The sequence below is a fragment of the Myotis yumanensis genome, unplaced genomic scaffold (assembly GCF_028538775.1).
Source record: "Myotis yumanensis isolate MYYU_CA2020_CCGP unplaced genomic scaffold, mMyoYum1.0.hap1 SCAF_17, whole genome shotgun sequence".
Classification (NCBI taxonomy): Eukaryota; Metazoa; Chordata; class Mammalia; order Chiroptera; family Vespertilionidae; genus Myotis; species Myotis yumanensis.
The window spans coordinates 29,635,770-29,657,604 of NW_027223768.1; the positions used below are offsets into that span (position 1 = coordinate 29,635,770).

The 21,835-nt window shown below is 44.2% G+C and overlaps 1 protein-coding gene across 4 annotated transcripts in view; it reads right to left on the reverse strand.

Annotated features, from left to right (window-relative positions):
• Positions 1-988: 988 nt before the first annotated feature.
• The window catches only part of TRAF5 (TNF receptor associated factor 5), a 46,242-nt gene continuing 25,395 nt past the window's right edge, over positions 989-21,835 (reverse strand). For 2 of the 4 annotated variants that reach the window (XM_070396633.1, XM_070396632.1), the window contains 10 exons: positions 19,469-19,687; positions 18,505-18,562; positions 15,902-16,003; positions 13,069-13,233; positions 12,124-12,201; positions 11,714-11,788; positions 9,008-9,100; positions 5,555-5,695; positions 3,948-4,116; positions 989-2,852 (listed from right to left, as the gene is read on the reverse strand). In XM_070396633.1, coding sequence (XP_070252734.1) covers positions 2,275-2,852; positions 3,948-4,116; positions 5,555-5,695; positions 9,008-9,100; positions 11,714-11,788; positions 12,124-12,201; positions 13,069-13,233; positions 15,902-16,003; positions 18,505-18,562; positions 19,469-19,686 — 1,677 coding nt within the window. In that variant the 5' untranslated portion in view covers position 19,687 and the 3' untranslated portion in view covers positions 989-2,274. Of the gene's footprint in view, positions 2,853-3,947; positions 4,117-5,554; positions 5,696-9,007; positions 9,101-11,713; positions 11,789-12,123; positions 12,202-13,068; positions 13,234-15,901; positions 16,004-16,173; positions 16,833-18,504; positions 18,563-19,468; positions 19,688-21,835 lie in introns of those variants that run through there. The other 2 variants (XM_070396634.1, XM_070396635.1) reach the window with 2 other exon arrangements.

A 21,835-nucleotide genomic window follows, 5' to 3' on the forward strand; every position in this document is an offset into this window, starting at 1 on the left:
CATATTGGCAGAACTGGGTGGGTGACTGGATGGAGACAGTGAGGGAGGAATCTAGAACAGTGTCCAAACTTCTCATTTGGATGGTGATGTCATTATCTGGGGTAGAATACACAGAGGATTCAGGTTGGCGGTGGTGGAGAGTGGGAAGATTTCCAGTTCAGTTTTAGTAAAGCTGACTTTAAAGTCCCTGTAGGACTTCTGAGTTTAGATGATCAGTGCGTACTTGGATATAGGAGTCTGCAGCTTAAGCAAAGGCCAGGGTCAGAGATACAGACAGAGGAGGGAGCAGCATGGGGGTAGATAATGATTCAAGAGTCAGCTGTGGGTGCACAGGGAACACTACTGTTCTCAGGGTGGCATTTGGTCCTACGGACATTCCTTTCCCATCTCCCTTGTACTTCCCTTACCTCTGAACATGCCTTCTCCAACCATTTTCTAAAAGAAAAAAGGTAGTCGGCATCGGCAGTGTCAATGGATTGTCTGAGGGACCACACAAAAGGTTGGTATCTCCTGTTTACTTGCATCCAAGGCTGGCCCTATGAGTTGAACTTGGCTGTGACTATTTCTTCTTTCTCTGAACACAGGATATTTGAAAATCTGGGTTTTGAACTCAGATCTGTTAATATGCATTAATATGACCCCACTTCCACACCCTACTTCAATCCTGCACATATATTTCTCAAGGTTAATGCCCCTTTTGTGCCTAGTGTATTGTTTTTTCTTCACCAGAAATTGTTATAAAATAAAAATGTAAATAAAATTGGAATCTTATTGACATAGATTAAAATGATTTCATATTGTAAAAGAGGAAAAAATATTTTACATGGATCTGCCTCTTTAAAACAAAAATTATAACTCTTATTTTGTAGGAAAGGAGGGCTTTTTACTCTAGAATACCTCACTTTGTGATCAGTTTCAATGATGAAGGGATTACGAATTGGTAAGCAAAACATGCCATCACTTATACTTTTTATGTGGAGAAGTTGGATAAAACACAAAACTAGTATTTTAATAAATTCACTTTAAAATGTTTTTCACATCATCTACTCAGTTGCATGAGAACGAATTAGGGCTCAGGCAAACTGGGTATTTTTTTGTTAACCTCAGGTCTATCAAGAGTCAGTAGGACTCAACCTTGACTTGAATATACACCTTCAGACCCATACAGAAAAATGATAAGAACATAATCACTTCTGTTCTTCACAGAATACTTAGGATTGCAACAAGAACAGTCACAAGTTTATATAAATACCCATTTCCATACCAATCTATGAAATAAAAATTTTCTCAAGAAGAATGGGAGAACTGTTTTTAGCAATCAGTTTTGGATGGTAGTGCTTCTGACACCCATGGGAAATTGTAATGATGTCTTCCCTAGGTTTTAAATTCCTCATTCATTTATGACATTTTCTCCATCATATACTAAATTCTGCCCATCCTCACATTAATTTACTGTTATTACCCAAATACTTTTAAGTTATTTGTATACATATACATACACATAGATACATTAAGTTGAACCTTATTAAACTCTTAATATTTGTTTTTGATCTATAAAAACAGTTTTCCATATGGTTGACCCTAACAAAATCTGGACGTTAGTTGGATGTTTATATCTCCTTTTTTATATGCCATGTGGTACTTTCTTCTTTATTTCAGCAGGGAGAATGAAGATGCCTACTCTTGTCACCACTTATGCAGCCTTCAAAAATTGTGTCTGCTGACTACTGGTGACTTTCATGAAAATATGTAGAGGTGTAGTAATTCAGGATCTGACTCAAAAATGTCTGTTCCAACTGGACATACTGTCTTGTAATTACACCATCCATCTACTGATCTGGAACAGTCCACCTTAGAAGACGGCTTTTGTAGGCATATGGTCAAGTCTAGAACCAGCAGACCAAATACCAAGCATTTTCAACTGGGAATTCTACACCTGTGTCCTCACTGACATTTAACATAGAGTGCCTACCCTCACACCCCATGCTAAGCACCAGCAAAAAAGAGATGTCCCAGACCTTGCTTTCAATAAACTTTCAAGAGATTAAAAAAATATAAATAAGAGGATATCCTAAGTACTTTAACTTTCAAACTGGGAAAGAGTTAAATGTAAAAAGAAGACAGCACTTAGAAAGTTTTAAACTGACTTCAAACGCTAAGGGCAAAGGCCAAATACAAATGTGGACTGAGTTGAAATTCAGTCACCGCGCTAAACAAAGATTTCCTCCACGGTCCTGGGCCCAAGAACGCCTCGTATCCCCCCAGAAACAGTGCCTAGAGCTCCTCCAGGTCAGTTAAATCCACTGCCACTTTCAAGAAGACGGTGTCATCTTTAATGTAGGTGTTCTTGGCATTCTCCAAAGTGGAGTGAGCCACGAAGCGCGGACAGCCGGAGGCAATGTTCATCTCCCCGTCGGGGCGTTTAAAGCTGCTGCTATTGGGGTCAGCCTTGAAGGTCTCCATAATGTGGTTCTTTTTGCCACTCTGGTCCAAAAGCATCAGGGTGACCCTCTGCCGGAACGGCCACTGCAACAGGGAGTCAAACTCCCCTCGCATCACCACAAAGTACAGCGACAGGTGCGTCCCCTTCCCAGACCCGTCCCCATTCAGGTAGGCTCTGGCGCAGAGGCGGTAGCCACACCGGCTGGTGTAGAAGGGCTGGCTGAAGATGGACACCGTGTGCCCGTCCAGCGCCTCCCTCTTCTTCATCGCATAGTCAGTCACCTTCCAGATGAGCTTTCCATTGTAGCAGGCGCCTTCCAGCAGTTTGAATCGCTCTTCATTTTTATTCAGCTGTGCTTTGTGAATATTAATGTGGGCGTCGTGCTTGTTCGTCTCCCCTTCCAGAACAACTGCAAAGAAAAACAAACAAACAGATGCTGTAGGCCTGAGTTGTTTTTAGAATTTGCCCAAAGTGGAATTTTTCTATCTGAAAAGAGCCGATAAAATTCTGACATCCTAAAGATGAAGTGAATTCGATGTCCGCCAGTGGACCACTTGTATTACTAATAGCAACTCCGTGAATCTCATGTCTTGGCAAGAGTGGCGCCAAGCAAACTTGCTTGTATCCTCTTGACCTGAAACTCACCCGCGTGTAGAGAAGACACTCAGCATTCAACTAACGTGTGTGAGCCTGTGAGCCCCCCCGTTTTCAAACCGGGATGCTTTTAAACAACCAAACCCTCTTATGTTTCTCTGTACAACGCTGCCTCGAGCAAGTCTATCAGCACGGCACCAATTTCTCAGCAGCATTTGCTCACTTCCTATCTCTGTGTCACATTTTGGGAATTCTGGCAATATATCCAATGTTTTCATTACATTTGTGATGGTGACCTGTGATCAGCGATCTTTGATGTTACTAGGGGAAGAGCCTTCACCCAGCAAAACGATGACGACTCACGGAAGCCTCAGATGACAGCATTTCTTGGTGATAAAGTGTTATTTAATTAAGGCGTGTACGTTATTTTTTTTTTCAGACAACTCTATTGCACACTCAATAGACTACAGTATAGTGTAAATGTAACTTTTATATGTACTGGGAAACCAGAACATCTGTGGCTCACTTCATTGCGATACCTGCTTTATTGCAGTGGTCTGGAATCAAACCCGCAGTATCTCCAAGGTATGCTTCCACTTTAAACAGTGTTCCGACCACATGTTTTTCTTAGCTTTCTCATTACTTTCCACTCTCAATTAAAAGCCATCATTCCCTTGTTCCTGGCATTTCCTGGCCTTTTTCTACCCTTTGCCTCTTTCGGCCCCCATTTTGGCTCTTCATGATTTTTGCCTGAGTAGCCAGAATATCATGCTGCTCTGTTTCGCAAATACCAGATTCAACCAGTTTATCTGGGACAACTGTGACTCTGTTTGGCCAGGTGTTTGCTTGTTTCATGAACACATGCAGACAAGAGAGTCATCAAAAGGGAAGTATAAAATATTAGACATACCTAATCTTTGATCATTGCTTTCTAGCAGGGTAATTTTCTCTTTCACTGTATCAATTGCTTCCACCAAAGGCCTCAGATCGAATTTATTTTGTTGCTGGTTTGCCATCTGTAATAATTGACGCACCTGAGCTTCTAGCCAAGCCGACTTGTCAATGTGACTGGCAAGAACCTTTCAGTACAAAATGGACATTAATATCTTAGTCAATTGATAGCTTAGTAATTCATCAAGATGCAATTTTCAATTCAAACATTTCATATTAATCAATTAATGAAATGAAAACTACATAGTCCAAACAGAAAATTCAATGAGGATGCAGAGAGATTAACCACCTATATCTTCCTCGTCCTCCTCCTCTCTACCCCAGCTCCTGTTCCAAATCTTTAAATTTCTCACCTGATTTTTACTCCTCTCTCAATTTCTCTCCACTTAGTTATCTAACCTCTCTTTAGCTCTCTGGTCTCATGTTGTCTCTTCTCTTACCTATCACTGCCTTCTTAGAAGCTACCCTCTGGATTCACTTCTGTTCTGCGAGAAGGCAGCGAAGGAGCTGGAAGTCAGCCACCTGTTTTGGCCTGAGCACTATAGGTGTGTACACAAGTGCCCTGAGATGAGGCCTGGCCTTCCGATTGCTCTCTTTAAACGGAAGAGGTTAAATACAACTAAAACTATAGTTCCCCTCCCCAATGCTTGAATTCTGACTTCTCACTGTGTTAGAAAAAGAATTTAAATGGTAACATATAATGCATTTCCTTTTCTCTACACACACACACACAGTGTGCTGACAAAGTATGCAAACTATATGGCCTGCATCTTCTTGGATCCAAATTTCAAAACTATTGCCCATACCACATGTCTTTTTCACTATAAATGTTATTATTTTATAATCACAATAAAGACATTATTCATTAGGAATTTGTTTATGGTTATTTCACATTCATGATTTACAAATAATTTTGCTATATCTGAGTGGTATTTAAAGCATTTTCTACCCAAGAGAATTAATAGTTTCACTTTGTTGACTATAAAATGCAGAACTATAGATGTTCTCAATGAACCAAGTGACTAATATTGGCCCAACACTAATTAAAATCCTAAATGCCATAAATGACATAAAAGAATTAATGTTAAATTTACTGATGTTGCTAAATGTACTGGGGTTCTGTAAAAGATCTTTATTCTTACAAAATACATACTAACGTATGAGGGGTAAAATGCCACAATATATGCAGCTTATTCTCAACTGGTTTGAAAAGAACAAAGGGGGAGGCCTGACTGGCATGCACAGTGGTTAGAGAATCGGCCTGCGGACCAAAGGGTCGCAGGTTCGACTTTCGGTCAAGGACACATACCTGGGTTGCAGGTTTGATCTCTGGTCCCAGTCAGGACGTGTGCGGGAGGCAACCAATCGATGTGTCTCTCTCACATCAAAGTTTCTTTCTCTCTCTCTTTCTTTCCCTCCTCCCTCCCTCTCTTCCACTCTCTCTAAAAATCAATGGGAAAAATATCCTTGGGTGAGGATTAACAACAAAAAAACTGATAGAGAAACCCTCACTGCCAATTAATTGAAGTCTAAATCTTGGCTATGAGTAGCAAGGTCATTTCTCACCTGGATGTTTGAGAGGAAGTTTCCATTTTTGCCAAACAGCTGTGTGAACTGCTTGAACTCCTTTTCGAATTTCTTTACAGTTTCTGCTAGCTGCTGGATTTTACTTTCTTTCCGTTCTAGGCTCTTATACAAGTCAGAAATCTAGTAACAGGAATGTGAATGAGGTCATTTAAATGCAGGCATACATATTAAATATACTTCTAGGAAAATATTGCAGGTAAGAAAGTGTTTTGAGGAAAACTATATATATATCTGTGTGTGTGTGTGTGTGTATGTATATATTTCTAGGAAAATATTTACAGGTAGAGTCCTATATAATTCTAGGAAAATATTTGCAGGAGATTTGAAAAAGACCTGATCCACAGATTCCTCATCAGCTTTTTCTATGCCTAACCCGCTATGATGGTTCATCTAGTGATAGTGACATCACCTGGCTGAATTACTGAACTGGTTCTCTTCATTCACTCATTTACAGACGACAAAACAGAGGAACAGAGAGTTTAAGTAATCTGCCCAGCACAGAGCTAGCCAGTGGTAGGCAAAATGCACTACTCTCTCAGAATTCATAATCTATTTGAAAGAAATAACCAAAAATCTAAGAGTGACCTAGACAACTCTTCTCTCACTCTCATATCCATTCATTCAGCAATACTTGCCAACTTAAATTCCTAACACACAACAAAACAAACAAAACATCCATTTCTCATTTCATCTCAACTTGTTTCAGCCTTGATAACTTCCCACAGGACTGTTACAATGGCGGCCTAATTGGTCCTACAATCTCCCTCACACATGCGCCAAAAGGGTGTCTATGGGAGCCGGGACTGGCATGGATCCCATGGCCACTGTAACCCCAGCAACAGGCCTGGCATCAGTAGGTGCCTGATAAATATTTGTTGAATGAGTGAATGAATGCTTCTTGTCTTTAATCTTTTTCTCCAACGCATAGTCCATATGGTGTCCACAATAATATGAAGAGACAGATCCGGTCTTGTCACCCCCACTTACCTATCTCTAGTGGCCTTTTACAGGCCATCCAGGGCCCTACAGTCTTCCCTGGCTGCCTTTTCAGCCTCATGCCCATTCACATTTCACATGCGCCCTGCACAGTGACACTACACAACTTCTATTTCCCATCAAGCCTTGGTCTCTCAGACACTTCCTCCTCTATCTAGAAAGTACTGCTTTCTCAGCCTCCACTTAAGAGCATATCCTCTCAGAACTACATTTCCTTACTAGGACCACCTACCCAGGCCACCTCACAAGTTCCATGACACCCTGACCATAATCTAGTGTATAACTTACCTTCATTACTCTTACTGCTTTTTGTTGTTATTGCTGTTGTTATTTAGGTTTTTTTTTCTTCATTAAATTGTTGGTGCTACATCTCATTTTTTTATCCCCAAAGACTCACAAAGTGCCTGGCACACAGAAGGCATTATGAATGAATGCACAAATACCTTACAACAACCATCTGATCTCTGACCCAGAATCTACTAAGATCCAGAGAGCTGACTTCCACCTATGCACCAGGCTTATCTCCCTGAACAAGAGCAAACTCAGGAGTCTCCCCACCCTCACATCTAACCTGCTCCTGACCACTACCATGTTCCTTGCCTTCTAAGCTTGCAGGATCCCAACCCAATCTCTGAATGTTTCCCAATACCCTCTTCCTATCCCCACTGACACAGCCTTGATCAATCCTTCCCCATCACCTCACCTCTTCCAGCATCTTGTCTCCACCTAACATTGAAATGCTGTGCTAAGAGCTTAAATACATTACCTCTTAACCCTCACCACAACCCCATTTTACAAATGAGGAAATTGGGGAAGAGAGAGGTTAAGTAGCATCCTCAAACTCATGGGACTAGTGGGGAACCAGTCCTGGAACCCAGGCATTCTGGCACAGAGCTCTTGCTCATCAATTTCTGGCTCTACTGCTACACTGTCTAGTTTATTGCAACCCCTTCTGCCTGATCCCGCTGTCCTCATTCTCTTCTCTTCTCTCCCTCTGTCTATCCTCCATGCAACTGCCAGCTGTCTTACTTTTTAAATCCAAACAAACAATTAGCTGGCCAAGTATTACATTTTTCCAATGTAAAAGCCTCCATTAGTTCCCTATTACTGACAAACATAGTTCACATTTTTGGCGCTCAGATCCTTTCTAGTATTAGCAGAATATTAATGAGTGAAAAAATAACTGAATGCATCAGTTCAAACATGTCTTGGCTCACGTGGAAGGCCACTGCAATCTGGATCCAACAGACCAGACTTCCGGCCATTCCCTGTCTCTCACTCGGGTATCCTTCCACCCCAAAAGCACATTTCCTTGAACCATCAGCCTCTCTCATGCCTCCCCGTGTTGGCACAATCTTTCCCTTCTGGGATGTCCTCTTTCCACAACATTTTAACCGACAGACCTTCTCTTCCTTCGAGATGTAACTCTGATGTCCTTTCCCAACGCCCCTGGAGTATACTGAGGCAGCCTCTGAACCCAGACACAGGGCACCCCCACAGCATGTCCTGTGAGGCTCGGCAACTTGCCTGTCTACATTTCTGTGAGTTCTTCCTCAACTCAGTGTTCTTAGCAGCTAACACTGTATCTGACTTGTGGGAGGTGTTTGTTAAATGAATGGATGGATGAATGAGGCAATGATACAGGAAGAACTTGGGAATGGCTATAGGCAGCATGGTTTCTACCAAAGTTACAGTTTGATCAGTCTTTCTAATTTTCTCCGGGATCTGACCCTAGAACTCACACACCTACTTTAATCTGAACTCAGACATCATAAAATAATTGATAAGAGAAAATCCAGCTCCCTGTCTGCAATAGATGGTGTTCTTCCCTATGTGAGCTTGTCAAGTCTGATCCTCTGAGATGTGCTAATAAGATAATTAACTCTTACAACTCTTACAATAATTACTCAATAAAATCATCATCTGCACACATACTTTCACTTGATAATCGCAACTCAGTGAACTAAATATGTACGTGGGCATTTATCAGGTTGCAAAGCTTCTCAAAGGGAGGAGTTAGGACTTACTACAAAATATATAAACCCATAGTGCCTAGAAGAGATTGTCAATTGCTATTTCACAGTAATATAGGCTTCATTTAAAACATCAGACACCTCCTAGGTGCCAGGTATCATTAACTAAAAGGTGTGTGGAGAGGCTGCAGACAGGACTATGGGACATGGGTTTGAGATCGAATCCTGACACAAGTTACAAACACATCAAACTTTGAGTTACTTCCTCTCTTGAATGAGGATCTCAAAGGCATCTTCCACTTCTCATGTTCTACCATCCTATGACTCTGTCTGGCCACTTCATAGAAAAAGACCTACCTCCGGTCGACTTACACTGAACCAGAATATAAGAACACCAAGAATTGCAAATCCCAGCAATTCTGCTGCCCGCCTTTCATAGTTGAACCCTTGAATATTCATTTACCTGTTCTTCTAATTGGAAGTTCTTTTCTAAAATGAGAAGCATGTGGTCCCGTAAGGCCGAGTGCTCATGCTGCTTCAGGTTCCACGGTTTACCCTTCAACATGAAGAGAAAAATAAGGCAGGTTGTGGAAAGTGTCCCCAGACGAGGAGGGACAGAACTTCGACGACGTTGCTTACTTGTCTCAAGGTGGGTTGCAGGGGAAATGGCCCTCCAGTCCCCTTTCCAGCGTTAAGATTCTACAGTACCCATGAGACAATTTTAAACTTACAGGGGCAGAGAATCAGGCCGCTATCAAAACTCTCAATGCTGATTTCCTTCCTTGCCCTGAGAATAAAGGGTGGGGCAAAGTAGGTTTACAGTTGTGAGTACGAGAAACACTGAGTTTATGCTTGTATTATGTAAGATAAAGTTTTAGCGATCACGATTGCTAAAGGCTTCCTATTTATTGTATATCCGCAGGAGTATTAATGGGAGCTGAGGCTGGGAGTTTCCACCCTTAGGGGCATAATTTCTCATGTTAATTTTATTTTGAGATTTGTAGAGTCTAAACAAAATTTCTAGGGATATTGTGTAGGGGGTTGAAGTTTGTGTGCTGCTTGTGGGTCAGCTCCAAGGGGATGTCACTTTCTGAGTCATCTCAAACTCTCTTATCTGTTTCGTTTCTCTCCCCGGCTGCCTAATACAGCCATGAGGACTGAGAGCGCTAGGCGACCAACCTTTACGTGCACATCCCCACATGAGTCAATTATTAACTTTTGTTCTTAATCCTCACTCAGGGATATTCTTCCATTGATTTTTAGAGAGGGTGGAAGGGAGAGGGAGAAACACACAGAGAGAAACATCAATGTGAGAGACATCAATTGGTTGCCTCCTGCACGCCCCTGATTAAGGCCGGGATCAAGCCTGCAACTGAGGTACGTGCCCTTGACTGGAATTGAGCTTGGGGACCCTTCAGTGCCCAGGCTGACGCTCTATCCACTGAGTCAAACTGGCTAGGGCAGGAGTTAGTTATTTAATTACAGTTGAATTGGACTTCCCTATGGGGCTCCTGTACATCGTGAGGGATACCTCTGATACCTCTACAGAGATTCTTAGTTGCCTAAGAATACCCAAGATTAGAGCTGGAGAAGGATGTGCCTCTTATCTTTGGAGCCAAATAAGTTCAGGTTCTCATTTACCCAGCAAAGGTTTTGTTCAGACCTTCAGAAAGCAATTCCAATTGAAAAACCAGCCACCCCGCCCCTCATCATTATACTGACCCTTTTCTTTAGCCTAAGTTCTCTCAACCCTTAACCTTTAGCTCCACCTTGAGGATTTCACAAAACAGCTCAAAGAAAGTCAGCCAGCCTCTAACCTTAAAACAGGGAAGTCTGGATTTCCAAAGAAAACTCACTCAAGTCCACCATTGCAAAGCGAGGAGGCAATGGGGCACAACAGGCCCCTGTTTGTACCTAGAACAGTCCAGGTCTGCAAGGTGGCCCTGGATGGGATCCTCTGGAATCCCGCCGCACTACACCATAATAAGACAATCCGTGTATTGGTAAGGGTATCTGAGTTACGGCACCATCATGTTGGTGGTGAAAATGGCACCAGAATGTTACCAATGACGGGACCTTGGTTCAGCAACTTCAGTCCTTGAATTCTGGCCAAGGAAGAATTCAGAGCCAAGACTCAAACTATAAGGAAGAATTTATTTAGAAAGCCACAGAGGTAGAAGAAATGGGCTCAGGAAACAAGAGACAGAGACAAAAGAAGGGCCCTTTGAGCTTAGTAGAAAGAGAGAGGTCAGGAAAATGTACTTGGGGGAAAGGAGGTGGGGAAGGCGTAAGTGTGCTCCATAGAGAGAGCTGCTATTCTTATATTCTTATTTATTAATTATTGTATTCTTTGCCATACGAACAACTGTAAACCTACTTTTGCCCCACCCTCCATATGACTGTGGGCTAAGTGTAATTATTATCACCTTTCAACTCTTCCCATAGAAAACCTATCTTCTAGTTGAACTAGCTCCCGACCAGTTCTAAGCTAGGTTAGTTCTCCCTCCTGCTAAGCACATTTCCATTCTTCTATCACCATCCTGCTATCTATCACAGGCTGAAGGTATGCAACCTAATTATAATTCCAGCCCAAGCAAATTTATTGCCCTCACAATCATTGCAAAGTGCCTCTATTACCAATGAAAGCAAATCTTAGGGATTCTGGGTGATCCATGAATTCGAAGCAAACATTTGTCATCGATTTCCCTTCTGTTTAGGGTTGGCCCCTTGGCTGGAGAATAAATCCCTTCCCCAGCTTTGGTACTGATGTAAATTCTAGAATACAACCCAATTGGAAGTTTGGGCCTAACTATAAAGACGATTTCTTTCAGAGCTGGAAAGCAATTCTGTATTTCATGTACTGGAAAGGTAAAGGTAAACCCTACCCCTTATAGCAAAGACAAATATATACACACAAATATAAATATATATACAAATATATATTTACATATATAGTATATAAATATATATTATACATATTTAAGTATATATTACATATCTCCTGTTGGTTCTAGGTCTCTGGAGAACCATGACAAATACAATTCCCAGTCTTAAAGTTCTCATAAGTGAATGTCCTTTTGCATCCTGGACGGAACCGAAGAGTACAAGGAACTCACCCAATGAATTACACAGCAGAATGTAGAGGCAGAAACAGAGAGGCGCTCCATACCTTTACAGGACAGCCATAGTGCTTGAAAGGACAGTCTTGTTCCGCTTCAGGACACACAGCCAGGTGTTTATCCACCTACGAAAGGGACAGCCTCACGTTACAGAAATTCACCGGCCATTCTCCAACTGTCTGGTGCAACTGCAGCAAGCAGGGAGCCAAGGGAGACTTGGGAAGAAGGGCGGGAACAGGAGCAGGAAAAGGCGATGCTGAGGCTTGCTTGGTGGAGGGAGCGCTATGGTGAAAACGGAGGAGAATTCTCGGGAAATGGGAGGGGAAGACAGAGACATGGTTATCATGGGTGTCGTTTAAGCCTGGGGCCTTCGCGTAGGCGATTTTGTCAGACACACCCCATCCTGACTGCTAAAACTTTATCTTACATGAAATCTACTGAGAGAATTATTTACAATTACCTCAGCTCTGGGAATCATCTGCACACACTTGTTGGGACAAGGTACTGGGTACTCGGGGCACACGCTTTCTTCATGATTCTGAAACAGAAGAAGAGTGATGAGACAAAGCCACCTTCGCTTTCAAGGGTTCCCTTTTATGCCCTCAGAGTGTTTATACACATGTCTCTTTGGGAATCTATGTATGTGGCTCACCATCAGGAAGGTATGGCCTACTTCCAGAAAGGATTGCTTATAGACGGCCGCTTTCTTGTTATAAAGCAGCGGTTCTCAACCTGTGGGTCGCGACCCCTTTGGCGGTCGAACGAACCTTTCACAGGGGTTGCCTAAGACCATCCTGCATATCAGATATTTACATGATGATTCATAACAGTAGCAACATTACAGTTATGAAGGAGCAACGAAAATAATTTTATGGTTGGGTCACAACATGAGGAACTGTATTTAAAGGGCCAGAAGGTTGAGAACCACTGGTATAAAGGAATTCAGTTCCATTAAATTTCCCAGTTATTCCGAAAGAAAGTCGGAGGGCACAGGACACCAGAGAGCAGGCTGTGGGAGTCATCAGCGCGGCTCCTCTGGCACAGGTGAAAGGTACCCATGATCTTGTTTTATGCCCACAGCCAACCTCCCCGGTCAGACCACAGCATCCTGAGGACAGACAGTACCGCCACCTCCTTGGGACCCATCTCTAGCGTCCCTCCTTGCACACTCATCCTCAGCAGGTGTTCAAACAATATTTTTGCCCATGATAAACGAGTACAGTCCTATCACCAAGAGGGCTTTTGTTTCCTACACAACTTCTCTCACATAAAGTTATTCTTTAGACCTAGTATTTCTGTACAAAAATAAATCCAGAAAGGTGGGCTTCTGGTAGCCCATCTGATTCCCGGTGATCACTCAAGCAGAATTTACCCCCTAAAGGTGAGGAATTTTTTTTTTTTTTACCTGTAGATTGATGACTACCACCTCCTTTTTGCAATAGAGGCATTTTTCCTCTCGAAATTGGCAGTCTGCGCTCAAGTGCTCTTTCAGATCTTTCCGAAGGACTGCCTGCCGACAGCTCTCATTGGAACACTGCACAGCTTGAAATAAGCACTGTTGAAGGTGTTCCTGCGACAAACACATAACAGGGCGGTGGGAAGGGAGGCGCTGAAAGGCCTAGTGGGAGCGCTAGGGGGCGCTGGGGGGAAGGACAGCTGTGCCTGCAGGCTCTGAGTGCTGAACAGAGGGCTGCTTGGGCCCAGGCTCTGAAAGCCAGCCTTGCGAGGTGGGAATTAGGAGGAGGGGCGAAGGTGGGGGAAGAAGGAGCAATAACGAGTTTTAGTTTAGATTACCTAGGAACGTGCTCATATTCTCAGGTTAGTTCTTGAATATTTCCTTAAGGCTTGCCAATGAATTGACCAGACCTCAAGAATAGTTTTTATTTCTTTTGTGCACTTTTTACCCCCACCCCTAGCACCAGGCACTATTTGCAGATGGTAAAAGCCAGGACAGAGGGGGGAAAGGGGAAGAAAAGAAGGGATTAAAGGAAGAAAAGGGAGGGAGAGGAAGCTGGTCCAGAAGTGGTCAAGAAAAGGAGGTAGAGGACATATAGGATCCACAGGCCAAGGAGGAGCTGGGAATGGCCAGTCTTACAAGGTCAGGAAACGTTTTCAACTGGAATATAGGAGACTAATGACATTAACAGTGTTCATTCCAGTTGTCTTCACATTAGAGATTTATGAAAACAGGCATATTTTAATAGGACCTTTGAATGACTGTAAGTTACTGTCATTCTGACAAGTTATCAAAATCCTAAGAAGGTTGTCTGCCTGAAAAATCCTTTAAAACAGGGTCGGAAAGCTACGGGCCTGGGGCCAACCTGGCCTGCCACTTGTGTTTGTAAATAAAGTTTTATTGGAGAATAGCCACATGCCTATCTATTTGTTCTCAGATGATCTATCCTCTAAAATGGGAAAGTTGAGCAGTTGCGACAGAGCCTGCAAAGCCTGAAATATTTACTGTCTGGCTCTCGGCAGAAACAGTGTGCTGACTCCTTCTCTGAAGGAAAAAAGAGCAGAGAGTTTATCTAGGGGAGATCAATAAATACACCTTTTTTCCTCTGCCTCTGCTAGTAAGAAACAAATGGTGATGACAACTGAAATCCACATCTTGTCCAAAATTCACTGACGTTACCCTCAACGTATCAAAACAGTCAGCATTCATCAAGACTCTGCTATCTGTGAGCTCCCCCTCCCCCCTCCCCCGTCACACAAGGTGGGGAGAACAGTGAATGAGGGGAAATACGAAAGAAAGAGGTGAAAAGAAACCAGCCACTGTTCTCTAGAAGCTGATGATCTGGTCGCTAAAGCTGATCCCTGGTCCATTTGAGCCTCGTTTCCCTTTCAGGCTTAGCGACAACCCACAGTTGGAAAGAGGCCCCGCTTGGGGACCTGACTATCTGACTATCGGAACCAGTGGCCAGGGGCTGTCATGGGAAAAACACAACCAAGTTCCGTGAGCCTCCAAAGAACTCCCTGGGCTAACAAGGAAATCATTTGCACATTTATAAGCTCAGTGCCTGCGGGGTCTGGAGGACTGACGGAGAAAAAAAAATCACCTGAAACATATTCCAAAATGTGTGGGCGGGAGTGGAAACTCTCAGCAGCCCCCGAGCATTCCCTGGAAGCTTGGGATGCCTGAGCCTTATTCATTCGTCATGTGATCAAACCTGCTAGGGGCCTGCCATGGCGGAGCCACATTCCCAGCCTGCATTTCACAAGCTTCCCTCCCGCTGGATGGAAGAGCCGGATAGCAGTTTCATTCCATAGGAAGTGTGGCTCTTCCACAAAATACCACGTGCGGGCACGCACGTACAGTGCGATTGAAACTTTGTGGCCCATGCACAGAAGTCGGTATTTTTTATTTTATTTTTTATTAAATATATTTTATTGATTTTTTACAGAAAGGAGGGGAGAGGGATAGAGAGTTAGAAACATCAATGAGAGAGAAACATCCATCAGCTGCCTCCTGCACACCTCCTACTGGGGATGTGCCCACAACCAAGGTACATGCCCTTGACCGGAATCAAACCTGGACCCTTCAGTCCGCAGGCCGACGCTCTATCCACTGAGCCAAACCGGTTAGGGCAGAAGTCGGTATTTTGTGGAAGAGCCGGTATTTTGTGGAAAAGCCACACTCAAGGAGCCAAAGAGCCGCATGTGGCTGGTGAGCCCCGGTTTGCCGAGCCGCAGTTTGCCGGCCACTGCCCTAGACCTTTTGTTTGCATCTCCTAACAATGCTTCACCTTTAAATTCCATCCTATCTCTGTTCTGATCTGTTTTCTGCCTTAGATCATAAATTCTAAGAGGCCAGGGCCCACAGCTGCTGGGAAGCAACCACTCTGGCATCTACAAATGCCTCTGGGCACTCATACCCTGGCTACCACCCTGGGGACACCAAATCCTTCACTGTTCCCCCCAAAGGATATGTCCTTGCTTAAGCGTTCCTTTTGCCCAGCATATCTCACATCTTCACTTTTGGATCAATGCCCCTAACCCACAATGTAAGGCCTAGTTCAGGTAGCACGTCCTCCATGCCTTCCAGGTAGAACAAACCTCTTCACTCACATCTTAGCCCTTTGCATGCTGTGGGGCAGAATTTCTAGGTAGGAATTCTCTGAGGGCAGCCCAAAGCCCACCCCCACCCCCATGCTTAGCCCAGTAACTATCACCAAAAAAAGGTGTTCAATGGACGTCACTGGAAATTGGCGAAGGCAAATGTTGTTTGTAATACCAACCTGGTATCGTCCCAGAATAATCTTGGCATTACACCCAGGAGCATTTTTGCAATATACATATAAATTGAGGACTTCCCTTTTGCAGCAATTGTCTTTAAACACCTAAAAGATAAACATGATAGGTCTCATACCAAAGCTTTAGAGCAGCAAGAATTATTATTAACACGGTCTTCAGGTTCATCTCAGAAGGCGGGTGGAAACTTCCAGACAGTGGTTGGAATGGAAATAGCAGATTCAGCATCATAAAAGGAAAAGCTGTCTCAGATACATACGTCTGACAGGCCGCTGAACATGCAAGGCAGGTAATCAATGTCCAGCGCAGTAGGCTGCAGCTGGGAGAAGCTCCTGGTGCATTTGACCCCATATGCTTGAAGGTCAGGAGGTGGGGCTGTGGCTGAGGGTGATGCTTTCAGCTTCCTGTCCCAGCAGGTGGGTTTGTATTAGTCATCAAGTAGCGTCACTGAAGCGGTGCTGCCTTGCTATTTCAGCACAAACCAGGGGTTGGCAAACTTTCTCCATAAACGGTGAAAGTAAATATTTTCAGCTCGGTGGGCCACGCTTCAATGGTCTCTGTTGCAACTATTCAACTTCACCATATACAATACTTAAATAAAGGGGCATCAGCTGTGTTCTAATAAAACATTATTTATGAACACTGAAATATAATTTTCACATGATGCATAACATTATTCTTTTTTAAAAAATATTTTTATTGATTTCAGAGAGGGAGAGAGAGATAGAAACATCAATGATGAGAGAGAATCACTGGGGATACAGCCCGCAACTCAGGCATGTACCCTTGACTGGAATCGAACCTGGGGCCATTCAGTCCGCAGGCCAATGCTCTATCCGCTGAGCAAAACCGGCTAGGACCATAACATTATTCTTTCTTTTATTAAAAATTTTTATTTTGAAATAGTTTAAGACTCACAATAAGTTGCAAAAATAGTACAGAGTTCCTGCCCTAACCAGTTTGGCTCAGTGGATAGAGCGTCGGCCTGCAGACTGAAGGGTCCCAGGTTCAATTCCGGTCAAGGGCATGTACCTTGGTGGCGGGCACATCCCCAGTAGGAGGTGTGCAGGAGGCAGCTGATGGATGTTTCTCTCCCATCGATGTTTCTAACTCTCTATCCCTCTCCCTTCCTCTCTGTAAAAAATCAATAAAATATATATTTTTAAAAAGTACAGAGTTCCTAGTGCACTTCTGATTTTTTCCAATGATTTAAAAATATAAAAAGTGTTATTAGCTCACAGGCCATACAAAAACAAGTGGCTGGATTTGTCCCAACAAATCCCAAGCTGCCATATGCCACCCCCTGGCCCAGTGTTGAGGCAGGCACAAGGACAGCACTGCCCTATGCTCGGCCTTTCAGAAGGCATCATAAGAGCATAGAGAAGGAACGTGTATCAGACAGGTGTTCAGGTCGGGGAGAAAACTGCCCAGATGGTGTGGTTCAATGGTTGAGCGTTAACCCATGAACAAAGAGGTCACCAGTTCAATTCCAGTCAGGGCACATGCTCAGGTTGTGGGCTTGATCCCCAGTAGGAAGTGTGTTTCTCTCTCATTGATGTTTCTATCTCTCTCACTTCCTCTCTCTCTAAAATCAATAAAAACAAATTAAAAAAAAAATAAAGGAAGAAAACTGAGCATGGCCATGGCTTAGATACAACTAAGAGAACACGCAACCAAACAAACAAAATACAAAGAAGGCTTCGTCAAAATGCAAAACTTGTGCTTCAAAGGAAGCCATCAAGAAAGTGAAAAGTTGACCCACAAAATGGGAGAAAAATATTTGCAAGTGATGTATCTGATCAGAGGCTTGTATCCAGAATATATGAAGAACTCTTAGAACTCAACAATAAGAGACAAATAACCCACTGAGAAAATGAGCAAGGGAACTGAATGGGCATTTTTACAAAGGACATATACAGATGGCAAACCATAGGAAAAGACGTTCAACACCATTAACCATTAGAGAAATGCAAATCAAAACCACAAGATATATCTTCATACCCACAAGGAAGGCCATAATAAAGAAGTCGGACAATAACAAGTCCTGGCAAGGACCAGGAGAAGTTAGAACTCTCAGACATTGCTGGCAGGAATGCAAAATGGTGCAGCTGTTTTGGAAAACACCTCAGAGTGTTAAACATAGTCACCATCTGACCCAGTAATTCCACCCCTAGGTATATACCCAAGAAACATGGACACGTTACAAGAAGATTTTAAGACATGTGAATTCTAGCTCGATAAGGCTGCTGTTAGACGTAATAACCAAAGGAAGTATTCGAGATTAACCAGATGAGATAGTGGATTCCAGGAAACAGGATGTTTCATTTCTCCAAGTGACTCAGGAAAGCTGGAGCCGGGATAGGAAGGAGGGAAGGAAGAAGCAGGAGAAGAAACGTGGGGAGTCAATAAAGACCCAAACAAGCCTCTCAGACAGCGTCAGGAGTGGGGTCCAACCTGAGCCCTCAGCAGAGGAATATGGACCCCAGGGAAGGCCCCCTCCCGCTCTCCTGCTCCAACCTCGATGCCCAACCAGGACACTGGCTTCTCTATCAACTAGAGACTTGCTAACCCAAAGCAGTGGTTTTCTTACCTCATGAGATTTGATGACCTCCTTATCCACAGGGCAGAGCGGCACTGCATTTAATTCTCTGGAGAGAAAAATAAAAATAGAGACAGAATTAAGAGTTGATCTTGACAGCTCTTCAGCACTTCGGCCATGCTCGGCCCCCTGACGTTCCCCGGAGCAGCCCAGGCCTGTTTTGACTCATGCTGTTCCCTCTCCTAGAAGGCCCCCAGCGCCCCAATTCCAGCACCTCTTCAGTCTGAAAAAAAAACTCCCCTTCATTCCCAGGACGCAAATCAAATAGTGAGTCCCCCGGACAGAGCTGAATGCCCTCTCCAGTCCTTTGCTTATCACACTGTACCGCCGCCTGCCTGTCTGCTTCAATGGACTGGAACGTTCTAGAAGGCAGAGACCGGGTCCTGTTCCACACTGGACCTCAGCTCTCCAACTCTGGATACTGGAGCTTAGTTTATCAAGGTGCCTGGAACACACGGGCACTGAATGAACGAGCCCATGAATGAATGGGCGTGTGCTGTAATAACCCCCTTTCTCAGCTGGGCAGGACACAACTTCCTTCTTGCCCCTCGATAAGCCCTAAATGCCCGCTTCTCTGTCTCTCCTGGTCCGCTCCCTCAACAGGGCATGAGCCAGGCTTTACCGCCACCCTGGAGTGAACAGCCCCCATGCCTGAGAGATTCCGTGAAGTCACCACTGCCTTAGGCAAGGAAGGCCAGGGTGTCTGCAGGCCCTGGGAGAAACGCAGACTGGGCTTCTAGGTTTGTCCTCACATGCAAAGCAGGCGTGGTCTGGATTTTAACGAAAAGTGAGAATCAGTCAGCGAGTGGCGAAAAACGAAGATGGCTCCTCAGGGTCTCACAGGAGGGGCCTAGGAGAGCCCCTCCTCAGATTGATGGTTCTGTGGCCAACCACAGCCATCCCAGAACCACAATGACAGCTGAGAGGCCACACTTGGCATCTAGAGCTCACTTACCTCAGGGCTAGGATGCAGTGCTGGCAGAAACGGTGCCCACATCCCGTCTGGTGGGGGTTGTGAAGCACCGAGTGACAGAAGGCACATTTGTATCGCTCTTCTAATTGCTCCACAAACCGGTACTCAGTGTGGGGCTCGAAGTCCAAGGAAACAGAGTTGCCGGAATTCTGGCGGAGGAAACCACAGGGGACACCTCCTTGCTCCTCGGGATAAGCCATTCTGGGGGTCAGGGGGACAGAAGGAAAACTGAGTGTGCATATACCCAAACATCTCCAGCACCAGTTCTACGTACTGAGCATCGCCCACGTGGTCACTCTGCTATGACCTTGTGGCCACAGTGACAACCGCCTGCCACTGGAGGGCTCCTGCAGAGGGTGAGCAGGTGGGAGCCTGGACCAGGTGTCTTCCGGCGAGATTCTAGAAGATTCAGCCCTTTACCCATCCTCCTTTTTACAGGAACGCTAAATTATACTGTCAGTTTGGCCACATGCTTGCACACCATCTAGCCAGGTGTTAACTACATTCTAAGCAAACTCCTGTTATGAATTCTCTTCCATTCAGTTGAGAGAATTGAAACAAACGTTTTGTTGACTTTTTTTTTTTTTTTCAGAATCAAGAACCACACACACCAACACATTGCTTGCAGTGTACAGTTAAGTCCTCACATAACGTCATCGAACGCTTCTCGGAACTGCCACAAAACAACGGATCACAAAACCAACTTTACCATAGAGCAACTGATATAAACAAGAGTTAAGTTCTTACAGCATCTCATCAATATTATAACAAAATGATGCTGTTATTCGAGGACCTGCTATAAGTAGATAAAGCACCACCACCAACCCACATCATTTCTCCCCTGAACCCATTAACTGCTTTCCCCGCCAATCCCTTCTCCATACAAAAGCCAGGGTGATAGTTTCAAAATGCAAGTGTGATTGCTGGTTATCTCCCCTCCACGTTCAGTGGGTTCCAGGGGAAAAACCTTAATGCTGAGCAGTCTACAGGGGTGCATCCTCCCCACCCACCAGCATTCTGGGCTTCTGCCTCCCTCCTTTCTGCATTCTAGCCACAGGTATTCTTTTAGTTCTTCTATTACATCATGCTGTCTCTTGCCACAGGGCCTTTGCACAAGCTAGTGCCTCTGTCTAGAGCAGCCGTGGGCAAACTACGGCACGCGGACCGAATCCGGCCCGTTTGAAATGAATAAAACTAAAAAAAAAAGACCGTACCCTTTTATGTAATGATGTTTACTTTGAATTTATATTAGTTCACACAAACACTCCATCCATGCTTTTGTTCCGGCCCTCCGGTCCAGTTTAAGAACCCATTGTGGCCCTCGAGTCAAAAAGTTTGCCCACCCCTGGTCTAGAGTATTTTCCACATTTCTTTCTAGTCCCCTTCACTTAGTTAACTCACATGCATGCTTCAAATTTCATTTCAAGCTTCATATTCTCAAGTAAGCTTGCTCTTCTCTCCCTGGCCTAACAGCAAGAGGCCACTCACCAGCCTGGAGAACATGCATGGCCCCCAGGGAGTGGCTAGGGGCTAGGGTGGGTGGGTGGTGTCACTGTATAATTCTTTTGAAAATTTTTTAACATGAGTGCATTACCTATTCAAAAATAAACGAACATATAAAAATAAAAATTAAACATCCACTGTTATATCTGTCATAAAACCAGGTTTCTTTCCTTCATAGCAAGACATGATTTGAAATTTGATACGTGTGTGTGTGTGTGTGTGTGTGTGTGTGTGTGTTTGATTTGTATCTGTGTTCCTCAATGGCACACCGATGGCATCTGGCCTTGTTCATTGTTGCATCTCCAGCTCTTAGCACTGAGCCAGGCTTGGAGAACCACAGAGCTATTTTTTTTGAATTGATGTTATTTAATTGATGTTATTTTGAAAACCCTCAACAGAGCGGCTGTAGTGACTGTTGACCTCTAACATAGTGGTTCTTAACCCTTTTTTGAGAAAGAACTTCCCCTTGCCTTTGAACATTCGATAAAAACTCTAGGCCTTCTCCCTGTACCATAGCACACACGCCTGATGTCTGGACCTTTAGGGGCCCTCTGAACCCACCAGTGTCCCCCAGGAATGCTGTTCCTTCGGGCACGGTGCCAGGAGCAGGGTCTGAAGATGTGTCTGGCAAATGGCTAATGAATGGGAAGCCATCTGGGTTGGTCCCTGGGGGCGATGTACTTCCACAGGCTGGGGTACAGGAAGGCTTGGCCTCGGCCTCGCTTCCTTTGGCTTGCTCTTGGGATTCCTCATGATGCTCTTGCAGCTGATGAGGTCAACTGGGTCAGGCAGCAGCTGTGTGGCCTGATCTGAAGGCGGCCCCATTCAACCCTCAGCTCTGCTCAG